The sequence below is a fragment of the Quercus robur genome, chromosome 4 (assembly GCF_932294415.1).
Source record: "Quercus robur chromosome 4, dhQueRobu3.1, whole genome shotgun sequence".
Lineage (NCBI taxonomy): Eukaryota > Viridiplantae > Streptophyta > Magnoliopsida > Fagales > Fagaceae > Quercus > Quercus robur.
In genome coordinates this window covers 81541652-81567167 of record NC_065537.1, presented here as the reverse complement: position 1 = coordinate 81567167, position 25516 = coordinate 81541652, and the positions used below count along the sequence as shown (strand labels likewise).

The window sequence follows — 25516 nt, the reverse complement described above, 5'->3', positions numbered from 1 at the left end:
CAACAGCCAATAAAAATTTTGTTGCTTGATCTTCCAAACCCTCTAGGGAGGTGCCAAGGAAACTATCAAAATTATTGAATCTCCTTTGAAATCACTCTAAGTAAGGTTCTTGCCTCTCTGAACTATTCACACCCACAAACCTCTCCTCATCCACAATTGTCTGTTCTGCCATATCCAAAGGAAGAGAAAAAGCAAGTGGTTCAACAGCTAGAGGCTGATCAACATCCTCCAAGTAGGTATCCAAAACCCAGTCCTCCACCAGCACTTCATCCTCTTCGATAAGAGTCATTGACACATTCATAGCTTCAGAAGACTCCCACGGAACTAAGGCCACCGGTTTTTGCTTCTCCAGTACCTCGATAGCTTCACACCGTGGCAGGCATATCTGAATCAGAACCGCAACCCTCCTTCCATCACGTAGTTCAAGTACCCACTGCTCTGAATTCCCCCATTTCTTGACTACATTGCCGAAATGCTACTGAAGAATCAGTCGGAAGTCTTGCTTTAAGCTCTCGTCACTATCTGTGGTACATGCCGACTCATTCTTGGCCTCATCGGAACCAAGAAGATCAGCCTCGACTACATTGGAGGCTTGATTCGAGTCAGTCAGCGCCAATAACTCATACCTGGCGTCATCGACCTTATCAGAGTCCATCAACGACATCAACGGCATTATTGGCACATCCACCACCACATTGGAACTTAGAACAACTACCGCTAGGGACATTGAGACTGATGAAAGCGACAAAGACTTCCCTAGAGGCTGGGTCTCTCGAATCGGAAAAGACAAGGAGGTCAGCTCTTTTGTTTCCGATCATCATCCACCATTGCCAACAAAAAAGATTTTTGCTGCCTAATATTTTGCCCTATCGGGTTCAAAACAGATTGAGATGGAGGTTTGACGATAAATGTGTCGGAAGCAATAGCCTTGCATAGATGAAATCCAAATCCTTTCCACCCGCTACCTAGCTTTCCTTCCAGCACAATGATGAAACCCTTCCGACAGCCATGAAAAAGTTTAGAGATCATAAGAAAGCTTCCATGTGCATTGGAACCCAGTTGCAAAATAAAAACCTTACTACCATCCCTGAAGGTTCTTGCAAAGTTTCTAGAAGGTATATTTGACATGAGATCCTCCACTTTAGTTAGCAAACATTTAGCACTCTCTTTACCCATGAAAACTGACTGGAGAGAATCCTTATTTCTTTCTTATGTACATAACATATAATAAGTACCTCCCTCCTCAACCGAAAATTCAAATGTTTTGGACTCGACGAAAAAGAAAATGGAACCTCCCATGATAACCAAGAAAAAGAAAAAACCAAAGAATTTTATGACTAATCTGAGGTAGCCAGGCCTCAATTTTGTGACTAATCCAAGGTAGCTAGGCCTCAATTTTTAAAAAAATCACATTTTATAAAGGCTTGTGTTGGATTTTGCTTTGATATGTTCTATAAATATATGGCTCCACTCAACTGGCAACAAACTCAAACCCCTTGTGTTTTATTAATATTGAAACGGTTTAAAATCAAACGGTAGACTCTTTTCTTCAAACAGTATTTTAACGGGCATATTAACCATGTTTTAATTGGTTTATCGTATACGTGGCTTATCAAGAGGGATTTGTGGATTAAGCTTCCTCCATTATATATAGGAATAGATATTGGTCATTGTTATTGTTATCATCATCATTTTCATTTGTAGACACAATGACAAGTTTGAAGACTACATAAAAAGGAATGAATTAACAGAATACCTGCTAAATGAGCCACTTTTTGCAGTGTATATGCCAAAATTAATCCTCCCAACAAATCTCACACCAATATCACTAAGTGTCAGTTTTCACTCTCTTTACGCAATGATCATATCATGCCGCTGAAATGGATCCCCTTCCAACTCTAGGATGTAAAAAAGCTTAGGGAACCAGTTTCCCCCTCACGTCATTGTCATGAGATGAGACAGATGAATTTCCAGCCTCTACAAAAAAAGTAAAGGCATGTAATGATTTCAATGCGTAATCCAGAATACCAGCAATAAATCTTCCATAGAATGTGTTGCTTCCTCCATCAACCTCCTCACAGCTAATAGATAAATAAGAATCAAATCAAACCAAACAATCTCCATAATAAAAATATGAGAGAGAGAGAGAGAGAGAGAGAGAGAGAGAGAGAGAACCCACCATCTTCAAGAGAAGCACATAGGAAGGAAATTCATATTTAAAAGCTTTCATCTTTATGATTTAGATAAACTGAGATAGGGCCTCACCTTTACTTTGTAAGCCAATTTCTGCCAAAAAAAGCATACACATATAAATTCATATACAGAATGGAACTTCTAGACACATGTGCTTCATTCTAGGACTCATTGTTTGATACAAGGACTCGTACTAGTATGCACATCTAGACATATTTTTCTCCACCCCCCCAAAAATGGGTTAAAATTCAATTTAGTATATTGACTTTTACTTCAATTGTCAAATGACTAATCTAGCTACCCTCAAGAGAAGGAGGGCCATAAACAAGAGCATATTGTTTAGATATCCCACAATTAGAGCCATTAACTCTTTTTTTTTGCTTATCATTAACTTTCTGAGAGTAGTTCGTAGTACGGAGGACCACTAAGATGCACAAATATGAGTACAGATAAGGGGATACATCATTTCTTGAAAAAACAAAGGACACGTTTGGTAGACTGTAACGGTAATTATATAGGAATAGGAATAGATATTTCAAAGAATACAAAATGTTGTAACGTAATGGTTATTACTATTCATTTGTTTGGTGACAACACAATAATAGAATCCTGAAGACAATGGAATAAAAGCATTTTAAATCAAACTTGAGATATATTTTAGGAAAAATCTTACTCATAATTATATTTCCTAAAAAATAATATTTTTTAAATTTAAAAGAGAGATTAGTTATTTTTTATGATTTTTTATTTTCATAATTGTTATGTGCATATGAAAAATTTGTTTATTTAAAAATATATTAATTGTAGAAATCAATACACCTATTAAGGAATAGCTATTACACCTCTTTTAGAAATGAATAGCAATTATTCCTCATTTTAAAGAATAACTATTTATGAGGAATGATTATTCTCTGTAATAAAAACATAACCAAACTATTGAATAGCTAAACTATAGTAATAACTATTACTTTACAATGCCTATTACAGTCTACCAAATATACCCTAAGTTAATATTTGTCAGAGATAGGTGTATTAAATAATTATTAAATATATTTTTTATGTTTTTCAATACGTTGTTAACCATTTATTATTTTTTATATATTGTTAAGTATATGTCAATTTAAGAGCAATAATAGATAATAAAGTGAATCCATGGCCATAAAATGATGTTTCGAATACAAACCAATACCTAAAAGAGTAAATAAAAAATAACTAGATAAGTGTCTAACATTGAAACCAATATATATATATATATATATATATATATATATCAATGAAAGTATGTTTTCGGGATGTGAGGCCCTAAGAGGAGATTGCTCTCTTTGTGAAAAAGAAAAAAGAAAATAGTTAAAATCATGGGTGGTTCTATCTTTTCCTGTTTCTTTTGATACTTTGTTATGGGTGGTTCTATCTTTTTCTTCGTTGAGTCAAAATCATTTGAATTTTCTATTGAAGTAGGCGATACTTTTTACTTATTACGTATTAATGAGAGAGGCAAAGATTCATTACGGTCAGTGTTCATGGGCAAAGAGAGTGCAAAGAGATTGTTATCTATGATGGGGGAATTTATTTCCACTAAGTGTCCTAGACACTTTGCACGAACCGTCAGAGATGAGATACAGTTTTTATTTTGCAATTGGGTTCCAATGCACATGGCTCTTTTCTTATGATTTCAAAACTTTTACACAGCCATCAGAAAGGTTTCATAGTGGTACTGGAAGGAAAATTAGGTAGTGGTTGGAGACGCTTTGGATTTCACTTGAGGAGGGCTATTGTTCCAAAGACTCTTGCCGTTAAACTACCCCTAAAGAATCTATCTGGGATTGAAAATAAAGCCTCCAAATCATTTGTGACAGCGGTGGTGAAAGGCCAACAAGTTGAATCCAAAACACACAGGCTAGCTGCAGCGGAGAGCGACCAGAACGATGGTAGTGGAGGAAAGAAAGGAAAACAATTAATGCTAAATTCTCAGAATTCAAATTTTGCAAATCCTAGTAATCAAACCCATGATTCAAGCGAGAGCAACTTTGGGAAGGAAAAAGCACAAATTGGGGCGAAGATCACGTCTGTCATAAATGGAATTGTTTCAAATAGAACTGAAGGTGGGTAGATTATGGATCTTTATATTAGGATGGAACATGGGCCTAATGGTAAGTAGGGGATTAGCTGGTCCAAGGTTCTTGAGGTGGACTCTTCGATTGGCCAAGTTCCAAACCCAAAGCCCATTAACAATAATAAGCCCAAAAAAAATCCTATTTTTAAGTGGCTGCCCAGACCATCCCAACCCACTATCCCTTCCATTTTGACACAAAATCAAACCCACCCACACTCTAAGGGCTTGTTTGGTTTAAAAAAATGGCCAATCATCACTCATCACTCAATTTTCGTCACTCATCACTCATCACCCATCACCCATCACCCATCACTCATCACTCATCACTTAAAATACCCCAATTTCTTACAACCCCCTGTTTGGCACATATTTTCAGTTTCCCTTCACTCAATTTTTTTTTACTTTTTGGGGACCCATGCCTGAGCACCTATCATAAATTCGATTAGCCTACCCGCCTCACCCTCACTCTCTTCATTTCATTTTCTTCCCCTTCAGTACCAACAGATGTTCATTTCAAAACCCACAAATACCCAAACCTCCAAACCGACTAGGACTCAGCCCAGCCATCGGAGACGCCGCCTAAAACCTCTGGAGATACCACCAAAATCCAACACAAAATCCGCTTATCCTCCTTCCTGAAGATCTCGCCGATCGTCATGCTCGTCATGAGCCTCTACTTCATCGGCTTCATCACTGCGCTCCACGTCTTCAGCAAGCTCTACCGCCGATCCGTTGCCGCCACCGCTTAATTTTCTGCTCTCGGTTTTGGATTCGGAGCTCTTTGATCACTGTTCTAGATTCACACTGATCTTCGGTTCTTTGACTCGGTAACTGAAAGCTTCGTTTTCCTTTTCCCTTTTTTTTGGCTCTGTAAATTTTTGTCGGCGCTGTACTTTCTTTGTTTTTGTTAATTTTGGATTCTTCGGGTTTTATTTTTTTCTTTTCCCGAACCCACTGACCTCTGTAAGTTACTGTTTTAATTTTCATAATTTTGTACATGTGGGTTAGAAAGATATCCAATCTGGGTTGTGTGCATATGGGTTTTTGGAATCTGGGTTCTTGGTCTATTGTGGGGTTTGTTTTTTTGGTTTTTGTTTTTTAAGGTTTTGTAAAATAAAATTTAGGGAGTGGTGGACCGGTGGAGGTTGAAGTCATCGGCGGCTTCTTCAGCTTCTTCACCTTCAAAAAATTTTGATCTTGCCAAGGAGATACAGAGAACTCTGCAAATCAGGTGGAGGGTAGTCTTTGGTTGCTGGGTTTCATTCTTCACAGTTGCTGGGTTTTTGAAGAAATGTTGGTTTGCTGCTGGGAGAAGGAGAAAGGAGAAAAGGGAAAGAGAGAGAAAGTCGTTGGTGCTGAGGACTTGATGTAGACATGTCCCTCACGCAGGTCCCACAAAGGGGCCACAATCTCAGCAATATTACAAACTTGCCACTAACGGAAAATGAGTTATGAAAACAGGTGAAATGTGTTTTCACTTTCCCTCTTCATCACTCATTTTTTTGAGTCACAGAATCACCAAAACTGAGTCATGGATGATGAGTGATATCATCCAAACAACTGCTCTTCCATGGGCCCCATCAATTTTGGATCATGAGTGATGAAAACAGGATCATATCACTCAAAACTCACTGCATCCAAACATGCTCTAAGCCTTCCTCGCACATTCCTTACTCTCACCCAAATACTTCAACATCAACAATAGCTTCTCTAGTGGGTAGTGATAAGACCGATGTTAAGCCAACTCCGACCCAAATGGAATCGACATGCACCAAGAAGCTTCTCTCAATGATCAACAATTCCGAAGCTTCTGTGGATGAGTCTCTGTGTTCCGATGCTTCCATGGATTAGTCCCTATGTTCCGATGGTTACGTGGCCTTGCAATGTGACATCCAAAGGATCATCCATGAGCATACAGACAACATCAAAAAAATGGGGGAATTCCGATCAGTGGGTCCTTAAATTAAGAGATTCAAGGGTGGCAGTTCCGATTCAAATTTCTTTGCCACCGGGAGATGTCGTTGATAGTGTGGATCACTCAAATCAGTTGGTGATAGCACCAGGGGTGGCAGCAGAATTTAAGGAGATAATATTAGGACAGGAAGAAAGGGATGATGTTGTTGTGGAGGATTGGGTTTCAGATGTCTGTTCTGAGGATGCTTTTCAGTCTACTGAGGGGTCTTCGCTGCCTCTAACTGTTGAATCACTAGCTTTCTCTCTGCCTATGGTTGTGATGGATAAGCCAGGAAATCTTGGTGTGGAGAAATTGTTGGGTAAGGACAATTACTCAGAGTGATTTCATAGTAAATTCAGTGGATTTGATGAAATATTTGGGTCTTCCTTTGGGGGCAAAATTGAAGAACAAGACAATTTATTCCGGAAGTGGTGGAAAGAAAATTAGCAGGTTGGAAAAAATTATATTTATCCAAGGGAGGTAGAGTCACTTTAATTAAAAGCACTCTCTCAAATCTTCCTACTTATTTTATTTCTTTATTTCCTATTCCTGCTTCAATGGCTAACCAAATTGCAAGGCAGAACTTTCTATGGGGTGTCCTAGGGGATGAGCCCAAATTTCATCTTGTTAATTGGGCTACTGTTTGTGTTCCACTTTCTTCAAGTTGTTTGGGGATTAGGAACTTGAGAATTTTTAATGTAGCTCTATTAGGAAAGTGATTATGGAGATTTAGGCAAGAAAGGGATGCTCTTTGGCGACAAGTGATAGAGGTGAAGTATGGTTGTAAATGGGGTGGTTGGTGTTCTAGCTCATTCTCTGGTTCATATGGAGTCAGTTTGTTAAAAAATATTAGACGAGGGTGGCCCTCTTTATCTCGGTCAATCTTGTATGAAATTGGAGATGGATCAAAAGTGCAGTTCTGGCTAGATCAATGGTGTGGAACATCTTCTCTTACAGATTGATATCCTAAATTATACAGGATTTGTTGAAACAAAGAAGCAAGTGTGGCTGATCTAATGAGGTAAACCAATGGAGTCCTTCATTGGGATATACATTTTTGTAGGAATGTGCATAATCAGCAATTGGAAGCTTTCTGGATACCATTTGTGGCACTCCCATAAGGGAGATTGAAGAGGATAAGAGATATTGGTTACCTTATAAGAGTAAAGGGTTTATGGTTAGTGCGTATTACCATCTTCTAGCTAGCCATAGTGAGCAATTTTTCCCTTGAAAGAGTATTTGAAAGTAGAAGATTCCTTCTAGAGTGACTTTCTTTGTATGGATTGTTGCCTTGGGGAAATGTCTGATAATTGACAATTTAAAGAAAAGAAAGGCTTGCATTTTGGATTGTTGTTATATGTGCGTGTAATAGTGAAACAATTGACCATCTATTCCTTCATTGTCCAATTGCTTTGGAGCTCTGGGATATGTTTTTTGGTTTATTTGAAGTTTGTTGGGTTATGCCAATGTCCGTTGTTGAGATTCTTGCTTGCTGGCAAGGTCGATTAGGTCGCCGTCATAATGGATATATATGGATTGTTGTTCCTCATTGTTTGATGTGGTGTATTTGGAAAGAAAGAAATAGTAGGTGTTTTGAAGACAGTGAGCATTCTATGCCTAATCTCAAGCTTTTATTTTTTAGAACCTTATTGGACTAGTTCTTAATGTGGAGAAACCAACCACTTTCTTCAATTTTGGATTTACTTGATTTATGCAACTTTTGTATTTGATATGTACACCCCTGTATACTTCCTATGTAGTTGGGTGTCTCTTATTTTTTTATATTAATAAATTTTTATTACTTATCAAAAAAAAAAATATATATATATATATATATAAATTGTTACAAATTTGGGCTATTTCTCACTATTTGGGGTTGGGTTACAATGGTCAAGGCGTATCCTAGATGTATTGTAACTTAAAAAAAATTCATTGGGTATGTATCTTAGAGGTATCCAGTATGATACCAACATATACATATTGGACACATATACGAGAGAAAAAATAAAGTATATGTGCATCTTTGAAGGGCCATTCTTGCAGGAGTTGGGAGAAATAATATGAAAAACCACTAGAATGAATTCTTTCAGGAAGTAGCACACTTTAATTTTTGTCAAGTCAGACTCTCATTTTGTAAAAATGAGTCAATTTGGTCTTTTTTCAAAATGTATTAGCAAATGATGCTATTTAAACATTGCTTTTTTTAAATTTCAAATTTAACCAAAAACATTCATGAGATGCATCATTATAGATCTTGTTGGCTTGATGAGTGTTATTTTTTAAATAAATGACTTCAATTGCTAACATATTTGGACATAAAGATAAACTCAGACTAATTTGACAAAAATTAAACATTACAGACTAATTTGACAATTGAAGTAAAATTCAAGGGACTAAAATTCAATGGAATATTATCATAACTCAGCATAAGTATTGATGGGAAACCATTTTTGTCTATATCCAAATTTGAGAGTTCATTATATATAAAGGAAACCCATTCTTTTTCTGAGTTTCTAAAGTAAAGTAGACCTCCTATAGTCATTATGAAAAGAGGGAGTCCTTTACACCACCTCAAGTAAAGTAGACCTCCTATAGTCATTATGAAAAGAGGGAGTCCTTTATACCACATCGCGATTCGCCATCCAATATACCCCATGATTGAATTCCTTGGCTCTTGTCCATTTTCAAATGCCATATGCCTAAATAAAGTCCAAGAATCCTCTGGACTTAAAAACTTTTAAAAATAATATGTGACAACTTCGTACATTCTTTGCGACCAATGCATTGCGTGTTGTCACTAATACTTTGCTACCTCTTGCACTAACACCAACCAAAATGTCTTTTAAGTTAAGCCATTTTACAGGATCTTCATTCCACAAGTTGTCCAACACAAGTAAGCATCTCTTTCCATGAATTTCTTTCTTAAGATCATTGATCAATGTTTTCATTTCAAGGTTTTCTTGTTTCTTTTTTTTTTTTTTTTTTTTTTTTTTTTTTTTTTACAAACTCTAAGATTTTTTGAACAATTATTTTTACATCAAAGTTATCAGATACACACACCCAAATTTTTTGCTCAAAATGTTCCTTCTCATCATCAAATATGAGTTTAGCTAACACAGTCTTTCCTATCCCTCCCACTCCAACTATAGAGAGGATTGAAACATTCTCTTCAACATTAGGATCAAAAAGGAATTCTCTAATCTCCTGCTTATCTTCCTCTCTCCCAACAAATTTTACAGGAGAAAGAGTCTTCTCTCTCACCCTATTCCTATCTTGTGTCTCCACAAGACGTTCCTCGAAGTGGAACAACTCCATATCCCTTGACATGGCATCTAGCCTCTCCCTCATTGTCTTATCCTTATGACCATATGCAAACTGTCTCGATTTGGAAAAGAAGATGCGTACCTATTCTGCCTTCTTATTCCATGTCATCACTTCCCATCGTAAAGCTTCAGTGGAGATGTCATCCACCAAGTTGTCTGCATCATAAATGGCATCATCCAGCCTTTTCAGCCACTCTTTGACTTCATTGCTCTGCTTCCCCTCCTCTGCATCCAGAAGCACAGCCCTGACTGTGGAAACCCTCACCCCGAGTTTTACAATCTCATCTTTGACACCCCAGAGTTGTCCGATCTCTTCGCCTGAGAGATGATCTGCTTTCTCTATGATTCGCACAGCAATGTCAAACAAAACTCCTTTCAACATTTCTTATTGGGAATTGAATGATTGCTATCTTTGTGAGAACTGAGAAGGTGAGATGTCAGCGATATTTGTCGATGGACTAGACTGACCAAAATTACATATACCACCACTTTTTTGATTTTTTCATATAATTATTTTCTTTTGCTAAATTACAAATTGCACCTCAAAGTTTGTCTACTGCTCCATTTAGTCCTCTAACGTTATGTTTATACAATTCAGTCATCTAAATTTCAATTTTATTCCATTTAGTATTCCTATTAGTTTATGCTAGAAATGTGCAGTTATTGACCCATCAAAACCACATAGTTTTGATCTTTGATTTTTTTAATTAAAAAATATGCAAATTTAATTAATGATTTTAAAAATTTTATTAAATTTAATTACTCATACTTTTATTAAATCTTTTAAATCTTATTAAAGATTTTAATTCTTTTATTAAAAAAAAAAAAAAAAAAAAAACCAAACTAGCTCTAAAATTACTCATACTCTCTCTCCTTCTCATTGCCCAGATCTAGGTCTCCATTCTGTTTCCCCTCAATCTTTGTCTCTTGAATTGTGATTATAAGGTATGCAATCAATTAAATTTAATTTTCTAATGAATATTCCCAAAATTTTTTTTTTTTTTTGGTTCAGTGATTATATATTTTGATTTTTTGATAAAAATATTTTTTTTAATATTAATTTCTATTTTTTTAACTTTTTTTTTTCAAAAATACATTGTTTTAGGTCACTAATGACACAATTTAAACAGAGACTAATGAGAGAATTGAATTGAATAAAATTTAAAGTTAAAAGACTAAATTGAACGAAAGTAAAAGTTAGAATATTTAATTGAACAAACATAGGTAGTATGCATTGTGTAGCATACAATGTGTACTGCTCTCCCATGACTTGTCATCTTATCATCAATGCACGTGCTGAAAGCAAAAAATGGTGACAAATGATCCTCTTACAATTCTTACGGATGACACATAGCATGTAATATTTTTATATATTGAAATAAATTTTTCCCTTTTGATTGAAATAAATAGGTAGCTTACAACTTAAAACTTTCTCATCCCCTTTAATTATTATTTTTTTGTGAATTATTTTATGTTTTTTTTTTCACTGAAATGTTAATTTTCTTTATCATATTTATATTCAACGCGTTGTAGTTTCCTTTACATGACAAAATTCATTCAAAATTTTTTTTTCATTTTTTATCAATTTCTTTTAAGGTTCAAAATCTACCAAAAAAAATAACAAATAAAAAATAAAAATTGAATGTATTGGGGAAAAGAGGAAAATAAAATAATGAAGTTTGAGCTTTAATGGAAAGGGGGAAAAAGAACATTATTGTTATCTTTCAAAATGATATATTTAAAAAATTAAAATAAATAGGACTTCAAATGATTTAAAGTAGTAATTCATTCTACTTAGGCTATAAATAAACCAATTTGTTCATAAACAACTCCGGTTTGGTTCGATAAAAAAACTCGTCATATTTGTTTGTTTGTTCATAAACAAGCTAAACTTGAGTTTTAATTTCTGGTTTATTTGATAAATGAGCTGAGCTCAAGCAAAAAAAATTTAGGCTTGAGTTTGAGCTTAAGCATGGTTTGACTAATGAATCAAGTCAAGCTAAGACAACCTAACAAGCTCAAGCTCAAACATAATTTGCAAGCTTAGTTAAAACTCAAGTCAAACTTAAACATTTTATATTTGTTATTGAGTCAAGCTCAAACATTCAATACTTGACAAAACTCAACTCATTTATGGCCCTATTTTTACTTCATAAAAATGGTATAAAAAGCAATAAAATTTTGGAATAATTGAATAACATAAATATGCAAATATATATATATAGAATCATTCTAGCGTAAATTTTTCTAAATATGTAACTTCTCTCTAAATTCTTCTTCTTTCCTAAACTTAAACCCACCACAACTAAACATAGGCAAATCCCTAATTTGTCCTACATCATAAACACTTCTTGGTATTTGGTTTGATTTGGTTTGCTTGCTTTTTCCCTTTTTCCATTGTGCTTTTATATTGATATGCATTGCTTAGTATAGTTTTAGTTTTATGGAAATTGGTTAAATCATTTACACTTGGACTAATATCATTAGTTTAGTTTAAAAGTGATTAAGCTATAAAAAGCATGTTTAGGGTTCTAAATATTTGCTAGGGTTGCTATAGCATCTAAAATGACTTAAGCTCCTTGCAACTGGTAGATACCTTCTGTCTAATTCTATCTAGCATGTAATCTTTCTATGCTTGTTTAGAAAATTCAAATTTTTCGTTACTTCACATGATCATTAAGGGACGCAAATGCAGATAAGATCATTGTTTGATTAAGCTTTGAAACCAAATTAAGTAGATCGCCATTTGTCTAAACCTACAACAGAATGTTAATAATTCAATAGTTGAAATAACAAAAGGCTTAGAAATAGTACTTGGTTATTGAGGATCACACCACACATCCACTTTAAATCTCTTAAAGTAGAATCCCAAGTTGGTTCTTCTAATTTTTCCTCTTTTTTACACACTAGATTTGCACTTCACTTTTGGTCATAAGGGGAAAAAAAAAAAAAATAGCAATGTTGCAGTGCTTATAATTTTCATTTGACATTGACAAACTTTGTGAAAAAGTAGGACACTAAGAAAGCTTTGGTTTCTTAAGTAATCTAGCTTCTTTTATATAAAAACACGCCTGCCACATAATGCAAAGACCAAATAACATGCAGAGAAAAGGCACCATTGACTTTGTATTAGTAAATAAGATTCAGCTAACCAACTCCAAAACTCAACCACCACAAAACAGGTTCCAAAAAAAGAATAGATAAAATTGATCTACTTATAGAAGAGGAACATTAACCAAAATGCACCAGAGAAATGGACAAACAAAATCTGAAATTGCTGAAGGATCAAACCTCATCCAATCAACCAAAACTAAACCAAGAACAAAAAAAGAGTCAAGTAGGTATCTAACTGGAGAATAGTGTTCATGGAAAATATTGATTTTAACCAAATAAAATTTATTCTTTGTAATAGGTGCAAATTTTTAAACCCCTGTCAAAAATTGATCTTACACAAAATATTAATAGGTTGTAGATTCTTACATGTTTTCTCAAGGTTGTTCAGCACCATCTTGTCCTGTCATCTAGCTCTAGTATGCTCTTGAGTCAGATTGAATACCTCCTTAACTTTTCCAACTGTCATAACTATAATACCATTCCTTTTCATGTTCTCTCCCGATAGAGCGAACCCTCAAAGATCACAATATAGCAGTAGCCTTCCTCTACACTTTCCAACTCTAACAACCCCTGAAAATATTACAACCTCTTCAATTCCTACATTGAAATAATACACCATCCATTTGGCTTTCTTAGACTTTGAAGCTTCAATTAAGAACAAGGTTTGCCATAAATAGAAAAATAATTCCTGTGTCAATGCTGCTATTGTCCCTATTTCCCAGCATCTCTCCTTCCTAATGAACTACATCAAGAATTCCAAATGCACTACATCAAACTACATAAATATACCATTCTCATAGACACCTTCTCAAAGACAATAGGTCAACACAAAAATTTTCCTTCTCAAAGACAATATGGTCAGTAATAAAAGTTTCATTCTCCTTCCAAAGGCATCCAATGATCCTTTATTTCTAATTCATAACCCAACTTACGTCAGAATAACTCTGCCTCCACCACAATAAGTCAACAACACAACAAGGGAAAGGTACACTCCAATTAGAAATTGAACTATTAATTAGATTTCTTACTTGGTTACCATGCTTGGTTGTGCCCCTTTTTGTTTTGATAAATAACGTAAGAATATTATTAATAATAAAAATTGTCAAACCGAGTACATTGGGGATGTACAATAGGGGCACAAATCAAGAAACAAAAGAACAACGGTCAAGAAAAATAGAAAAGGAAGAACAAGAAAAATGAGAAAAAACCACACTCCATTCAAAGAGCGTGCCTAAGAAAAAGGATTTAATCTCCAGCAAAGAGCGTTCGCAGCCCTCAAAGCTTCTAGCATTCCTTTCACGCCAAATGCACCAAATCAAGTAGTGAGGCACTAATTTCCAAACATCAATGTGACGATGTCGCGCAAACTTTCCTTCCCAAGCCTCAAACAACTCAAGAACAATATGAGGCATAACCCATTGAATACCAAACAAGCAAAAAACCAAAGACCACAACTCCCAAGCTATGGAACAATGAAGTAGAAGATGATCCACTGACTCCCCACACCTCTTACACATATAGCACCAGTCAAGCACCATCACTCGCCTTTTACGAAGGTTATCTGTTGTTAAGATCTTACCTAAGGAAGCAGACCAAGAAAAGAAAGCTACCCTTGGAAGAACCTTCAATTGCCATATCATTTTCCATGGAAAGGAAACAAGATTAGGAGGGTAGAAGGAACTATAATAACCTCTAACCTCAACACCTCTATTCCTTGCAGGCTTCCAACAAACCTTATCTGGGCCAAACCTCCGCACTAACGAAGAATATACCAACTCCATAAACCGATCAAAGGCTTCTTCTTTCCAATCTTGTGGTGGATGACGAAATTGCACATTCCAGTGAAATCTCCCAGCCGACCAACCCATAACTTCAGCCACCGAGGAATCCTTTGACCTACTAAGACAGTAAAGCTCCGGAAAGGCCTCTTGGAGGGTACAATCCCCACACCACACATGCTTCCAAAATTTCACTCTAGTACCGTCCCCCACATCATAAACAAGAAGTTTAGAGAAGTTCAACCAGCCACTTCTAATGTATCTCCACAAGCTGACCCCATAAGGACTTGTCACCTTCTTCGTACACCAACCCCATATGTTCCCATATTTTGCCTCTATAACCCTCCTCCATAAAGCATCAGTCTCCAAGCCATACCTCCACAACCATTTACCCAGTAAGGCAGAATTAAAGGTACCCAACCGTCTAATACCCAACCCCCCAACCTGCAAAGGCCTACAAACCTTGGCCCAATTAAGTAAATGAATTTTAGGTTCACCTCCAATCCCATTCCACAAAAAATCTCTCTGTAATTTCTCCATACACTTAGCCACCTTACCTGGTAAAGGAAGAAGGGAAAGAAAGTATGTAGGTAAAGAAGATAGTGAGCTTTTAATGAGTGTCACCTTACCCCCTTTAAATAAATACATTCTCTTCCAACCTGCTAATCTCCTCTCCATTCTCTCTAGGATAGGATTCCAAACAGACAAATCCTTAAATTTTGCACCTAATGGAAGGCCCAGATATTTCAAGGGTAGAGAAGACTGTCCACACCCCAACAGACCCACCAAAACCTCCAAATTGGGTACCCCACCAACAGGTACCAACTCGGATTTCCCCAAATTAATATGAAGCCCTGACACCTCCTCAAATCTAGCAAGAATCGCCCTCAAATTATCAATCTGAGAAGGTTCAGCATCACAAAAAATCAGGGTATCATCTGCAAATAAAAGGTGAGACACCATCACTGATTGACCAGCCGTACTACCCACAGAAAAGCCTGAGAATTCCCCAGCGGATCCAACATACAACTTAAAGCCTCCATCACAATATCAAACAACAATGGAGATAAAGGATCCCCTTGCCAAAACCCCCTAAAACTTCCAAAGAAATCAATTGGGCTACCATTAATTAGGATAGAAAACTTTACAGTTGAAATGCAATACCTTATCCATTTCTATGAGAAACCATAGCGCTGCAACATATACATCAAAAAATCCCAATTCCCATGATCATACGCCTTCTCCGCATCCAATTCACACAGCACACCCGGAACTCCTGACTTCAATCTACTATCAATACATTCAAAAGCAATCAAGACGGAATCCAAAATCTGTCTATCCTTCACAAAAGCATTTTATGAATCCGAAATAAGCACATGTGCCACCCTAAGAAGCCGATTAGCCAACACCTTAGAAATAATCTTATAAATCCCACCAACTAAGCTAATAGGCCGAAAATCCTTGACCTCCACAGCATCCACTTTCTTAGGAATAAGGGCAAGAAACGAAGCACTAAGACTCTTCTCAAACACCGCCCGAGTATGGAAGTTGTGGAATACAACCATAATTTCAGATTTCAAGAAACCCCAACAAGACTGGAAAAATGCCATGGAAAAGCCGTCTGGACCAGGTGCCTTATCACCATTACACTCATAGATCACCTCAAACACCTCTTCTTCCTCAAAAGGCCTATCTAGCCAACTTGCATCTTCCACCGAGATGCTAGAAAAATCCACATCATCTAAGACAGGTCTGTGAGCCACCTCCTCAAAGTAAAGTTGCCTATAAAACTGAGAGATACAGTCTGCTATGGCAGCTGGGTCCGAAGATAGCACCCCACCCACCATAAGCCTATCAATAGAATTAACCCTCCTGTGAGAGTTAGCTATACGGTGAAAAAATTTAGTATTCCGGTCTCCTTCCCTAACGCAAAAAACTCTAGATTTCTGCCTCCAACATATTTCTTCCAACAAAGTTGCTTTTTCGAACTCATCACGAATTCTTCCCATTTCCACCCTTTCCTCTGTTGATAATCCCCGACTTTCCTCCATGTTCTCTAGAACACTAAGATCCTTCCACAATTTTTTAATTCAAGCTTCAACATGACCAAACACCTCCACATTCCATTTTTTCAAATCATTTTTAAGGAGCTTTAATTTATTGGCCAGAATAAAACTCGGTGCACCATAAACCTGGTAGGAATCCCACCAAGACCAAACCCTATCTACAAAACCTTCATCCTTAAGCCACATATTCTCAAATCTAAACAGCATACACCCTCTTTGAAAAGAGCCACCATCAAGGACAATTGGGAAATGATCCGAGCACAACCTAGAAATCCGTCTTTGTGAAACTGTTGGAAACTTATCCTCCCAATCTGCAGAGAACAAAAACCTGTCCAGCCTAGCCTTCAAGGCAACTTCTCTATCATTAGACCAAGTAAAAGTACCCCCTTGCAATGGCAAATCATTTAGACCCTGCTCCAAAATAAAGTTGGACAACTCCGGCATAGCAGTAGTGAAAGAATTAGACCCCAAACGTTCAGAAGGGAACCTAACCACATTAAAGTCACCACCCACACACCATGAAACACTCCACCAGCTATCCAAGCCACAAAGTTCCTCCCATAAAAGCCTCCTGTCTCAGAGTAGATTAGAACCATAAACACTAGTAAACGCCCAAACAAACTTATCTGACACACTTGTAAACTTACAAGAAACCGAAAATCTCCCTACTGCTTCCTCCATTTTATTCACTACCTGAGTATCTCACATCACTAAATCCCCACTAGAAGCTCCACAACTCCCTAAATAAGACCAGTCAACATGTTGGCCACCCCATAAACTACGAATCACCGCTCTATTAATCAGCCCAATTTTGGTTTCTTGAAAATAATCCACATCTGGCCCCCATTTCCTAATCAGATTTCTCACCCTGAGCCTTTTATCCTGCTCATTCAACCCCCTAACATTCCAAGAAATAATCTTCACATTCATTGATAAGGCACAACAGCCCGCTCAAAACTTGCACTCCTTGCTTTATTTGGACCATACTCAACATTCAAAGAAGACAACAAATTTTTCAACTCCCGCTAGCCTTTCTGACCTGACTTGACCAACTTCGTCTGTTCACCCACAAGTTTCTATTTATCTTTCTTTTTGGCCTCTATAACTAATAACAATCCTGTAATCTCCTCCTCAAAACCTTCCAACAAAGTGCCCATAGATTTCTTAAAAGCCTTTATCCTATTAGTTACCCATTGTGATAGTTGACAATTATCCACACTCTCCTTACACCCAAACTCCTTCACCTGACTGGACACCAACTCCAACGGACCTTCAATGGCCAAGGCTACCACAACTAATGGCTCATCACCTCTCTCACAACACCTCAACCTTTCATCAAATTCCCACATCTCATTCTCTGTCCCGGGAACCACGGACAAAGACTCTACTAGCCCCACATCCTCACCTGCCCAATTAACCCTTTGCCCTGCATTAGTAATAGACACATTACCTGGTACACACTCACCCTCCAGACTAGAGCAGACTGACATACAATCTGGAAATCGATACAAAGACAATGGAATCACTAATTGCCTACCATCACGCAATTGTAGCATCCATTCTTTGGAATTACCCCAAGACTTATCCAAGTCTCCAACCAACTCCCTAATAGTGGGGCCCGGTAAATTAACTCCCTCAGACTCAAAATCATAATTTGTAGTGTCCGAACCTTCCAAACCCACAAAATCCTCCTCCCCATCTTCCTTTGCCACCTGAGGAGACCCACTGTGTGCCTGGACCAGCCCCACTGGCTTAATCGGCATGGTGGAGGGCTGGGTCTGAATTCTCGGACCACTAAGACTATCAACACCCATCACTTCCAGTGCAAAACTAGAAGACATCGTGGCCGAGGACACCACCGGCACCACCATCAACCCACACGGGTCACCGATCACCGATATCGGGTTGTGGGATGCATGGGCCACTTCCTCTAGTCCTATCGGCACGGTGAGAGTTGAAGCGAACCAGTCCGGGCTGAGCTGACCACCCTCGCCGGCCACTTTCGTCGCTGCCACAGAAGAGCCCATGGTCGAGATCACTTCCAGCGACGTCGCAAGCATCACCGCTGTAGTGGGTAAGTCCCTGGAACTCTCAAGTTTCTTCGGTTCAGTGGTTTCACTCCTACTCAAGCTCGTATTAGCTAAACAGCTCAGATGAGAGGTCTCTAGAACATTAAGGCCATTAGTAGAGCTCTCTCCAACCTCAAAGAAACATGGGCTTGCCAAACCCAAGCCCACAACAGACCCCTTACTTCCCAGAAGGCCCACTGTTTTACTTACATTATCTGTCTGCTTGCATGGGCCCAGCCCCACTATTTTACTTATGTTACTTACGTTATCAATATTACTCTCCCTTACCACCTAGTTGCCAGCTTTTTGACCACCCTTAACTCTATCCCAAGAAACCGGCCTCTTTCCAAATTTATTCATAGCCACAATCAAACCTCTCCCTAACCAACGTGATCTCCTATTATCATGCAACTTTCCAAACTCAACAATTTTTGAATTCGAATTAAAATTCAAAGGAATACTGAGCTTATTTCCCTCCGGGATTTTCTCCTCAATATTATTCTTACCATTAATACTACCTTCTCCACCCTCACCACCACCCATGGTTGCCTGGGGAAAATTTCCAGCCTGAGTTTCATAAAGTACAACCTATGTGCGAGAATTGTCTCTCGAACGCTCCAAAATCTTCTCCACGACACCATCCTTGACCTTTTCTTTGATAAAAGGCTGCTGAATAGGCTTCAAGGAGCTTTGACAGCTTCCACATAGGACCTGGCAGTACGATTTTTTGAAACATGTTCATACATGTACGGTACAAAATTCAATCCAACCACCGCATATTGGGAAGGTTCCAATATTGTTTTTAATTCAATCCCAAAAGTTCTCCATCCTCCTTGTGACTTACCAGTAGGAATAATCATAGTTCTCCGCAACCCCCCAACCTTAAGCTCAGTCATAGATACGTACTGTCCAAACGAGTTGGACCCCCGTTGCAAAGTATAGGCAGAATCACCATCCCTGAACGTGAAAAAATGCTTCGGATTAACCCCAATCACGATGTGTTCTAGACACCGCATCACCCAGAGTGCTGCACTCTTACCCATGAAAACCGATTGCATGTAATATTTACCCCATTCAAAAATCTTAAGGGAGTAAAAGTTCCTCCCTTCCTCCACCACCAACTGAAACAACTTAGATTTTCAATAAAAAAAACTTCTAAATCCACCCATACTGAAGAAGAAGAAAAATAAATAATTGAACTATTAGACATATTGATCTACAATGAAAAATGCTATATTTTTCATATCAATGTTCAACCGTGTTAAATAATTGGTAAAAGTAATAGGAGTGTTAACCGAAGGGCATAATGGTGTATTATCAAAACAACTTGTAATTCTGCTTTAAACCAAAGCTCCATTGCAACTACTAAATTCTAACCAAAAATGAGAATTTTGAAAATTTTACCAGTAGCGGTCTCTGATTTCTCTTCCAACGTCTTATGGGATCTCTAACAGTTTTGGTCATTTGACAGTGGCAGTAGTCCATCAGGTGGCATTTCTCTTTGTTTTCTCTCTGCGTCTCACTAAATATCAAACCTCTGTTCTCTCTCTGCATATTTTGTTTGTTCATATTTTTTTGTTTGTGTTTTATTAATATTGAAACGGTTTAAAACCAAACAGTAGACCCTTTTCTTCAAACGGTATTTTAACAGGTATTTTAACCATGAGCTTTAATTGGTTTATGGTATACGTGTCTTATTAGGAGGGATTTGTGGATTAAGCTTCCTCCATTATATATAGGAATAGATACTGGTTATTGTTATTGTTATCATCATCATTTTCATTTGTAGATACAATAGCAAGTTTGAAGACTACATAAAAAGGAATGAATTAACAGAATACCTGCTAAACAAGCCACTTTTTGCAGCGTATATGCCAGAATTAATCCTCCCAACAAATCTCACACTGATATCACCAAGTGTCAGTTTTCACTCTATTTACGCAATGATCAAATCATGCTGCTGAAATGGATCCCCTTCCAACTCTAGGATGTAATAAAGCTTAAGGCACCAATTTCCCCCTTACATCATTGTCATAAGATGAGACACAGATGAATTTCCAACCTCTACAAAAGAGGTAAGGGCATGTAATGATTTCAATGTGTAATCCAGAATACCAGCAGTAAATCTTCCATAGAATGTGTTGCTTCCTCCATCAACCTCCTAACATCTAATAGATAAATAAGAATCAAATCAAACCAAACAATATCCACAATAATAATAAAAAATGAGAGAGAAAGAGAGAGAGAGAGCCCACCATCTTCAAGAGAAGCACATAGAAAGGAAATTCATACTTAAAAGCTTTCATCTTTCTGATTTAGATAAACTGAGATAGGGCCTCACCTTTACTTTGTAAGCCAATTTCTGCCAAAAAAAAGGTATACACATATATAAATTCCTATATAGAATGGAACTTCTAGACACATGTGCTTCATTCCAAGACTCATTGTTTGATACAAGGACTCATACTAGTATTCCCAACTAGACAAATATTTTTCTTCACCCCCCAAAAATAGGCTAAAATTCAATTTAGTATATTGACTTTTACTTCAATTGTCAAATGACTAATCTAGCTACCCTCAAGAGAAGGAGGGCCATAAACAAGAGCATATTGTTTAGATATTCTTTTTTCTGCTTATCATTGACTTTTCAAGAGTAGTTCGTAGTACGGAGGACCACTAAGATCCAAAGATATGAGTACGGATATGGGTACAAATAAGGGGATACATTATTTCTTGAAAAATCTAAGTTACCATATGTCAAAGATAGTTTGTCAATTTAAGAGCAATAATAAATAATAAAGTGAATCCATGGCCATAAAAATGATGCTTAGAATACAAACCAATACCCAAAAGAGTAAATAAAAAATAACTAGATAAGTGTCTAACATTGAAACCAATATATATATATATATATATAAATTGTTACAAATTTGGGCTATTTCTCACTATTGGGGTTGGGTTACAATGGCATCCAGGCCGTATTAAAGGTGTATCCTAGATGTATTGTTACTTAAAAAAAAAAATCATTGGGTATATATTTTACAGGTATTTGGTATGATACCAATATATACATATTGGATACGGGTACAGGAGAAAAAATAGAGTATATGTGCATCTTTGGAGGGCCATTCTTCCAGGAATGGAGTAAGAATATGAAAAACCATTACAATGAATTCTTTCAGGAAGTAGCATTTTTTTAGCATACTTTCATTTTTGTCAAGTTGGTATTTTCCCAAATGTATTAGCAAATGATGCCATTTAAACATTCCATTTTTAAAATTTAAAATTTAACCGAAACATTCATGAGATGCATCATTTTATAGATCTTGTTGGCTTGATGAGTATTATTTTTTAAATAAATGACTTCAGTCACTAACATATTTGGACATAAAGATCAACTTGACTCATTTTGACAAGGCAGGGGACAAAAAATAAACCTTACAGACTAATTTGACAATTGAAGTAAAATTCAAGGGACTAAATCGAATTTTCACCAAAAAAAAAAAAAAAAAATTGCCCTACACCTCTCAACATATAAAGCTAAATTGTCTTCAAAGCGATTCAATTGTGGAAACAAATTACAACTTAATTTGTAAGAGAAAAGTATATTTGCATATTCCAAAATAAAAATAAAAACACAAAATCAAGAATTATAATATGCAAATCTCATTAACTAAGATTTTTTTTTTATAAGTATATATATATATATTTGGAGTTTTTTTTTATATCTCATTAACTCGGACATAGAAGCAGAAATTAAACCACTAAAGGATTTTAGATTCTAGGCTCACCTCTCGCAGGACTCGTGGCTACTTCCAGTCTTTATAAAAGAAATCATCAACATATCTCAAAGTAATTGTGCCATGAGAAGCACACACAAGTTCGTAGTACATATAGAAAGAGGAATTGAACCAAGAAAATGCCTTCACAGCAAAGCTAATTCCTGTAGTGTGGTTGCTAGATTCAATTCTCCCCCACAATAGTGCCAGATTCAACTCTCCCCATAATAATACCCAAATATCACTATGTGCCAAATTTTAGTTTGTTTACACAATGAGAAATAAAGCACCGTAGGTACATTATCTCATGAACTCTATTGGAAATACAACATATATAATTTATTGAAATAGAGAAATAGATGAAGGAAAATTCACATCTTCTTTTGCCTAATATGTGAATTAATTTTTAGGATGCAAACCTTACAAGTAGACGAACATAGATAAGTAAAAGAAGAAACAAACGAGAAAATACCTTAGTTGTTGACTTGTTTAAAACTTGTCGCACCCAAAAATTTTGATTAAGCTGCAATTCTTAGGAGCAGGCTCCTTTGGTGTTTCATTTGGTTCTTCATCTGAAATTTAATCACCGATAAATATAGAGGATATTAAGAGAGAACAATAAACATGTTGAAGAAGAAGAAATTGGGTTATTGATTTTCTATCAAGGATTAGGATAAAAAATGGTGACTTAGAGAGATACCTAAGTTTCTTCCCTGTCGGTCCCTTAGCAAGTTTGGGATGTGAGAAATTTTATGCCAATCCTCACCTGTTTCCCTATTGCATCTTTTTAATAAGATTGGACAATCCTCAATACACAATGTCTTCAAAGAGGTAAGGCCATGCATCCCTTTAGGCAACAATGCCAGATTGGGGCATTCCGAAATATATAGTGTTTCCAAACATGCAAGGCCACCCATCCATTCAGGCAATGATGTCAAATTGGGCCACTTCGAAATGTCTAGTATACACAGAGATGTAAGGCTATGTATTCCTTCGGGAAGCGATATCAAATTGGGGACTTCTGAAATATACAATTCTTCCAAAGAGGCAAGACCACCCATCTCTTTAGGAAATAAAGTCAAATTGAAACACTTTGAAATTTCTAGTGTATGCAAAGAGGTGAGGCCGCAAATCCCTTCAGGTAGTGATTTCAATTTGGGGCATTGCAAAATTTGTAGTAATTGAAGAGACTTGAGGTTGCAAATCCACTCCGGTATAGTGTTCAAATTAGGACAATAATCAAGCATGAGCTTTTGTAGGGAGGTGACATGTTGAAGCCCCACTGGAAGGGACTCCAATTCTAGATGCTGAAAGAGACTTAGAAACTTAAGATTCCTAAGGCCTTGCCATTCCATCTCATTCACATCATTTGGTAAATCAAACACCTCAGAAGAACAAATGTCCAATATCTTAAGTGTAGTGAGATGTCTAATACCTTGAATGAGAGGACCACAACATTCATATATCAATAGATGATTGAGAGAATTAAGATTCTGCATGAACTCCTCCGGTAGAGGTTCCTTCATCCGTCCAATTTCCAAAGATGTTAATTTAGAGAAAGGGGTGAATGAGGAGTTGGAAATTGTAGAAGAAGAAGAAGAGGATTTTGATGCTATTGTTGTTGCTGCTATTGCTATTTGTGTTGTCTGCTCCAAAGGCTTGAAGCTACAATAATACAGCTCTAGCTTTTCAAGAAATGGAAATAGAGGCATTGAAGTGAGATTAAGGCATCCCCTAATACATAACTTGGAAAGACAAGGGAATATAGGCAGTAAATGATTCTCTGCCTTCCTCTGCCACCATCCCTTTAGTTTAGGGCAATACTTGAGTTTGAGCTCCTCTAGAGATGGGAAGAATGAAGAATTAGAGAACTCCTCATTGCTATCTCTCTTTGATATGCACTCCAAACCAAGCAATGAATCAAGTTCAAGAACCTTAAGTTTAGGAAATTGATCCAACGGAGGTAGATGGTGACATTTCTTACAACCAAATAATGCCAATTCAACAAGATTTGTGAGTGATGATAGCCAGGTTGGGAAGCTTACTCCCCAATACCTATATAAAGACAATACTTTAAGACTTGGATGTGGCTGCAAGGCTTCAAGTGTCTTCTCATCAGAAACATCCCCCTCATCAACTTCATCTTCAATCCAATGCATTTCCAAGACTTGAAGGTATTGTTTCTCTTTCAAATTTGCAACCTTAGATTCTAATGCAGCATCTTCCCCATGAAGTAGTTCAATTGGTATATTTTCACTTAGGTCCTTTCCAACCACAGATTGTCGCACTATTCGAAGATTACGCAATAGCTCCAGTCCATGCAGCATAGGAGTCATTTTCATGCAGCCACTAATCTCAAGATATATGAGGTTGACTAGCTTGGTAATATCTCTTGGCAGTGCTTCAAGTTGTGTGCAAGCAGTGAGTTTGAGTGTCTGCAAATTCTGTAATCTTGTAATGGAATTAGGAAGAGTCTTGATATGCTCATTATAAGATAAATCGAGATACCTTAAATGCTTCAACTTCCCAATAGAACTTGGAATTGTTTCAATCCCTAGATTATGTAGAACCAACAAGCGAATGGACTTAAAACTTGTAACAATTGCATTATAAGTTGACTTATCCAATCTTGTACATGGATTATTTGGGTGACTTGGCAAAAGAAATGATCTTACCCTATTAGCTTTAAACAATGAGATTTGACTTTGCAATGATGACTCCAACTCATGAAGGGCATTCTTATTAATGTCTTCCATGTTTGAATAAAAAGTGGTTCTATCAAATCTTGCTACCATTATCCCAAGATCATGCATAAAGTCATGTATTTTGAAATGTAATATATTTCCCCTTTCATCTTTTTCAACTTCTTGAATGAATGATCTCCAAAGTAATTCCATAAAATACTCATGACCAACATCTTCTAGGTTTTGACTTGGAGACCTAATGAACTCTTGCGCGATCCACATTTGAATCAAGGTTGGTTTATGAAATTTGTAATCCTTTGGAAATAAACAACAATAAGTAAAGCATTGCTTCAAATATGAAGGAAGATTATCATAACTCAGCATAAGTATTGATGGGAAACCATTTTTGTCTGTATCTAAATTTGAGAGTTCATTATTTATAA

The 25516-nt window shown here is 36.8% G+C and overlaps 3 protein-coding genes across 4 annotated transcripts in view; all 3 read right to left on the bottom strand.

Moving 5' to 3' along the window:
- The window catches only part of LOC126723946 (secreted RxLR effector protein 161-like), a 28169-nt gene extending 7395 nt beyond the window's left edge, over positions 1–20774 (bottom strand). The window contains exons 1-2 of the mRNA XM_050427969.1: positions 20673–20774; positions 1757–1975 (exon numbers count right to left, since the gene is read on the bottom strand). The gene's annotated coding sequence lies outside the window, so the exon portion shown is untranslated. The remainder of the gene's footprint in view (positions 1–1756; positions 1976–20672) is intronic.
- Positions 2041–25449, bottom strand: LOC126723945 (putative disease resistance protein RGA4). Of its 2 annotated transcripts, none has more exons than XM_050427968.1 (3): positions 23090–25449; positions 22862–22961; positions 2041–2286 (listed from the first exon to the last, which is right to left on the bottom strand). In XM_050427968.1, exons 1-2 carry the CDS (start codon positions 25353–25355, stop codon positions 22879–22881), a joined length of 2349 nt encoding a protein of 782 aa, XP_050283925.1. In that variant the 5' UTR covers positions 25356–25449; the 3' UTR covers positions 2041–2286; positions 22862–22878. The 2 variants fall into 2 exon arrangements, with proteins under 2 accessions (XP_050283925.1, XP_050283924.1); XM_050427967.1 differs by lacking the exon at positions 2041–2286 and adding an exon at positions 20863–20972.
- Positions 16566–17471, bottom strand: LOC126722746 (uncharacterized). Its single transcript, XM_050425898.1, has 2 exons — positions 17248–17471; positions 16566–17112 (listed from the first exon to the last, which is right to left on the bottom strand). The coding sequence occupies exons 1-2, from the start codon at positions 17469–17471 to the stop codon at positions 16566–16568; spliced, it is 771 nt and encodes a 256-aa protein (XP_050281855.1).
- Positions 25450–25516: the final 67 nt, after the last annotated feature.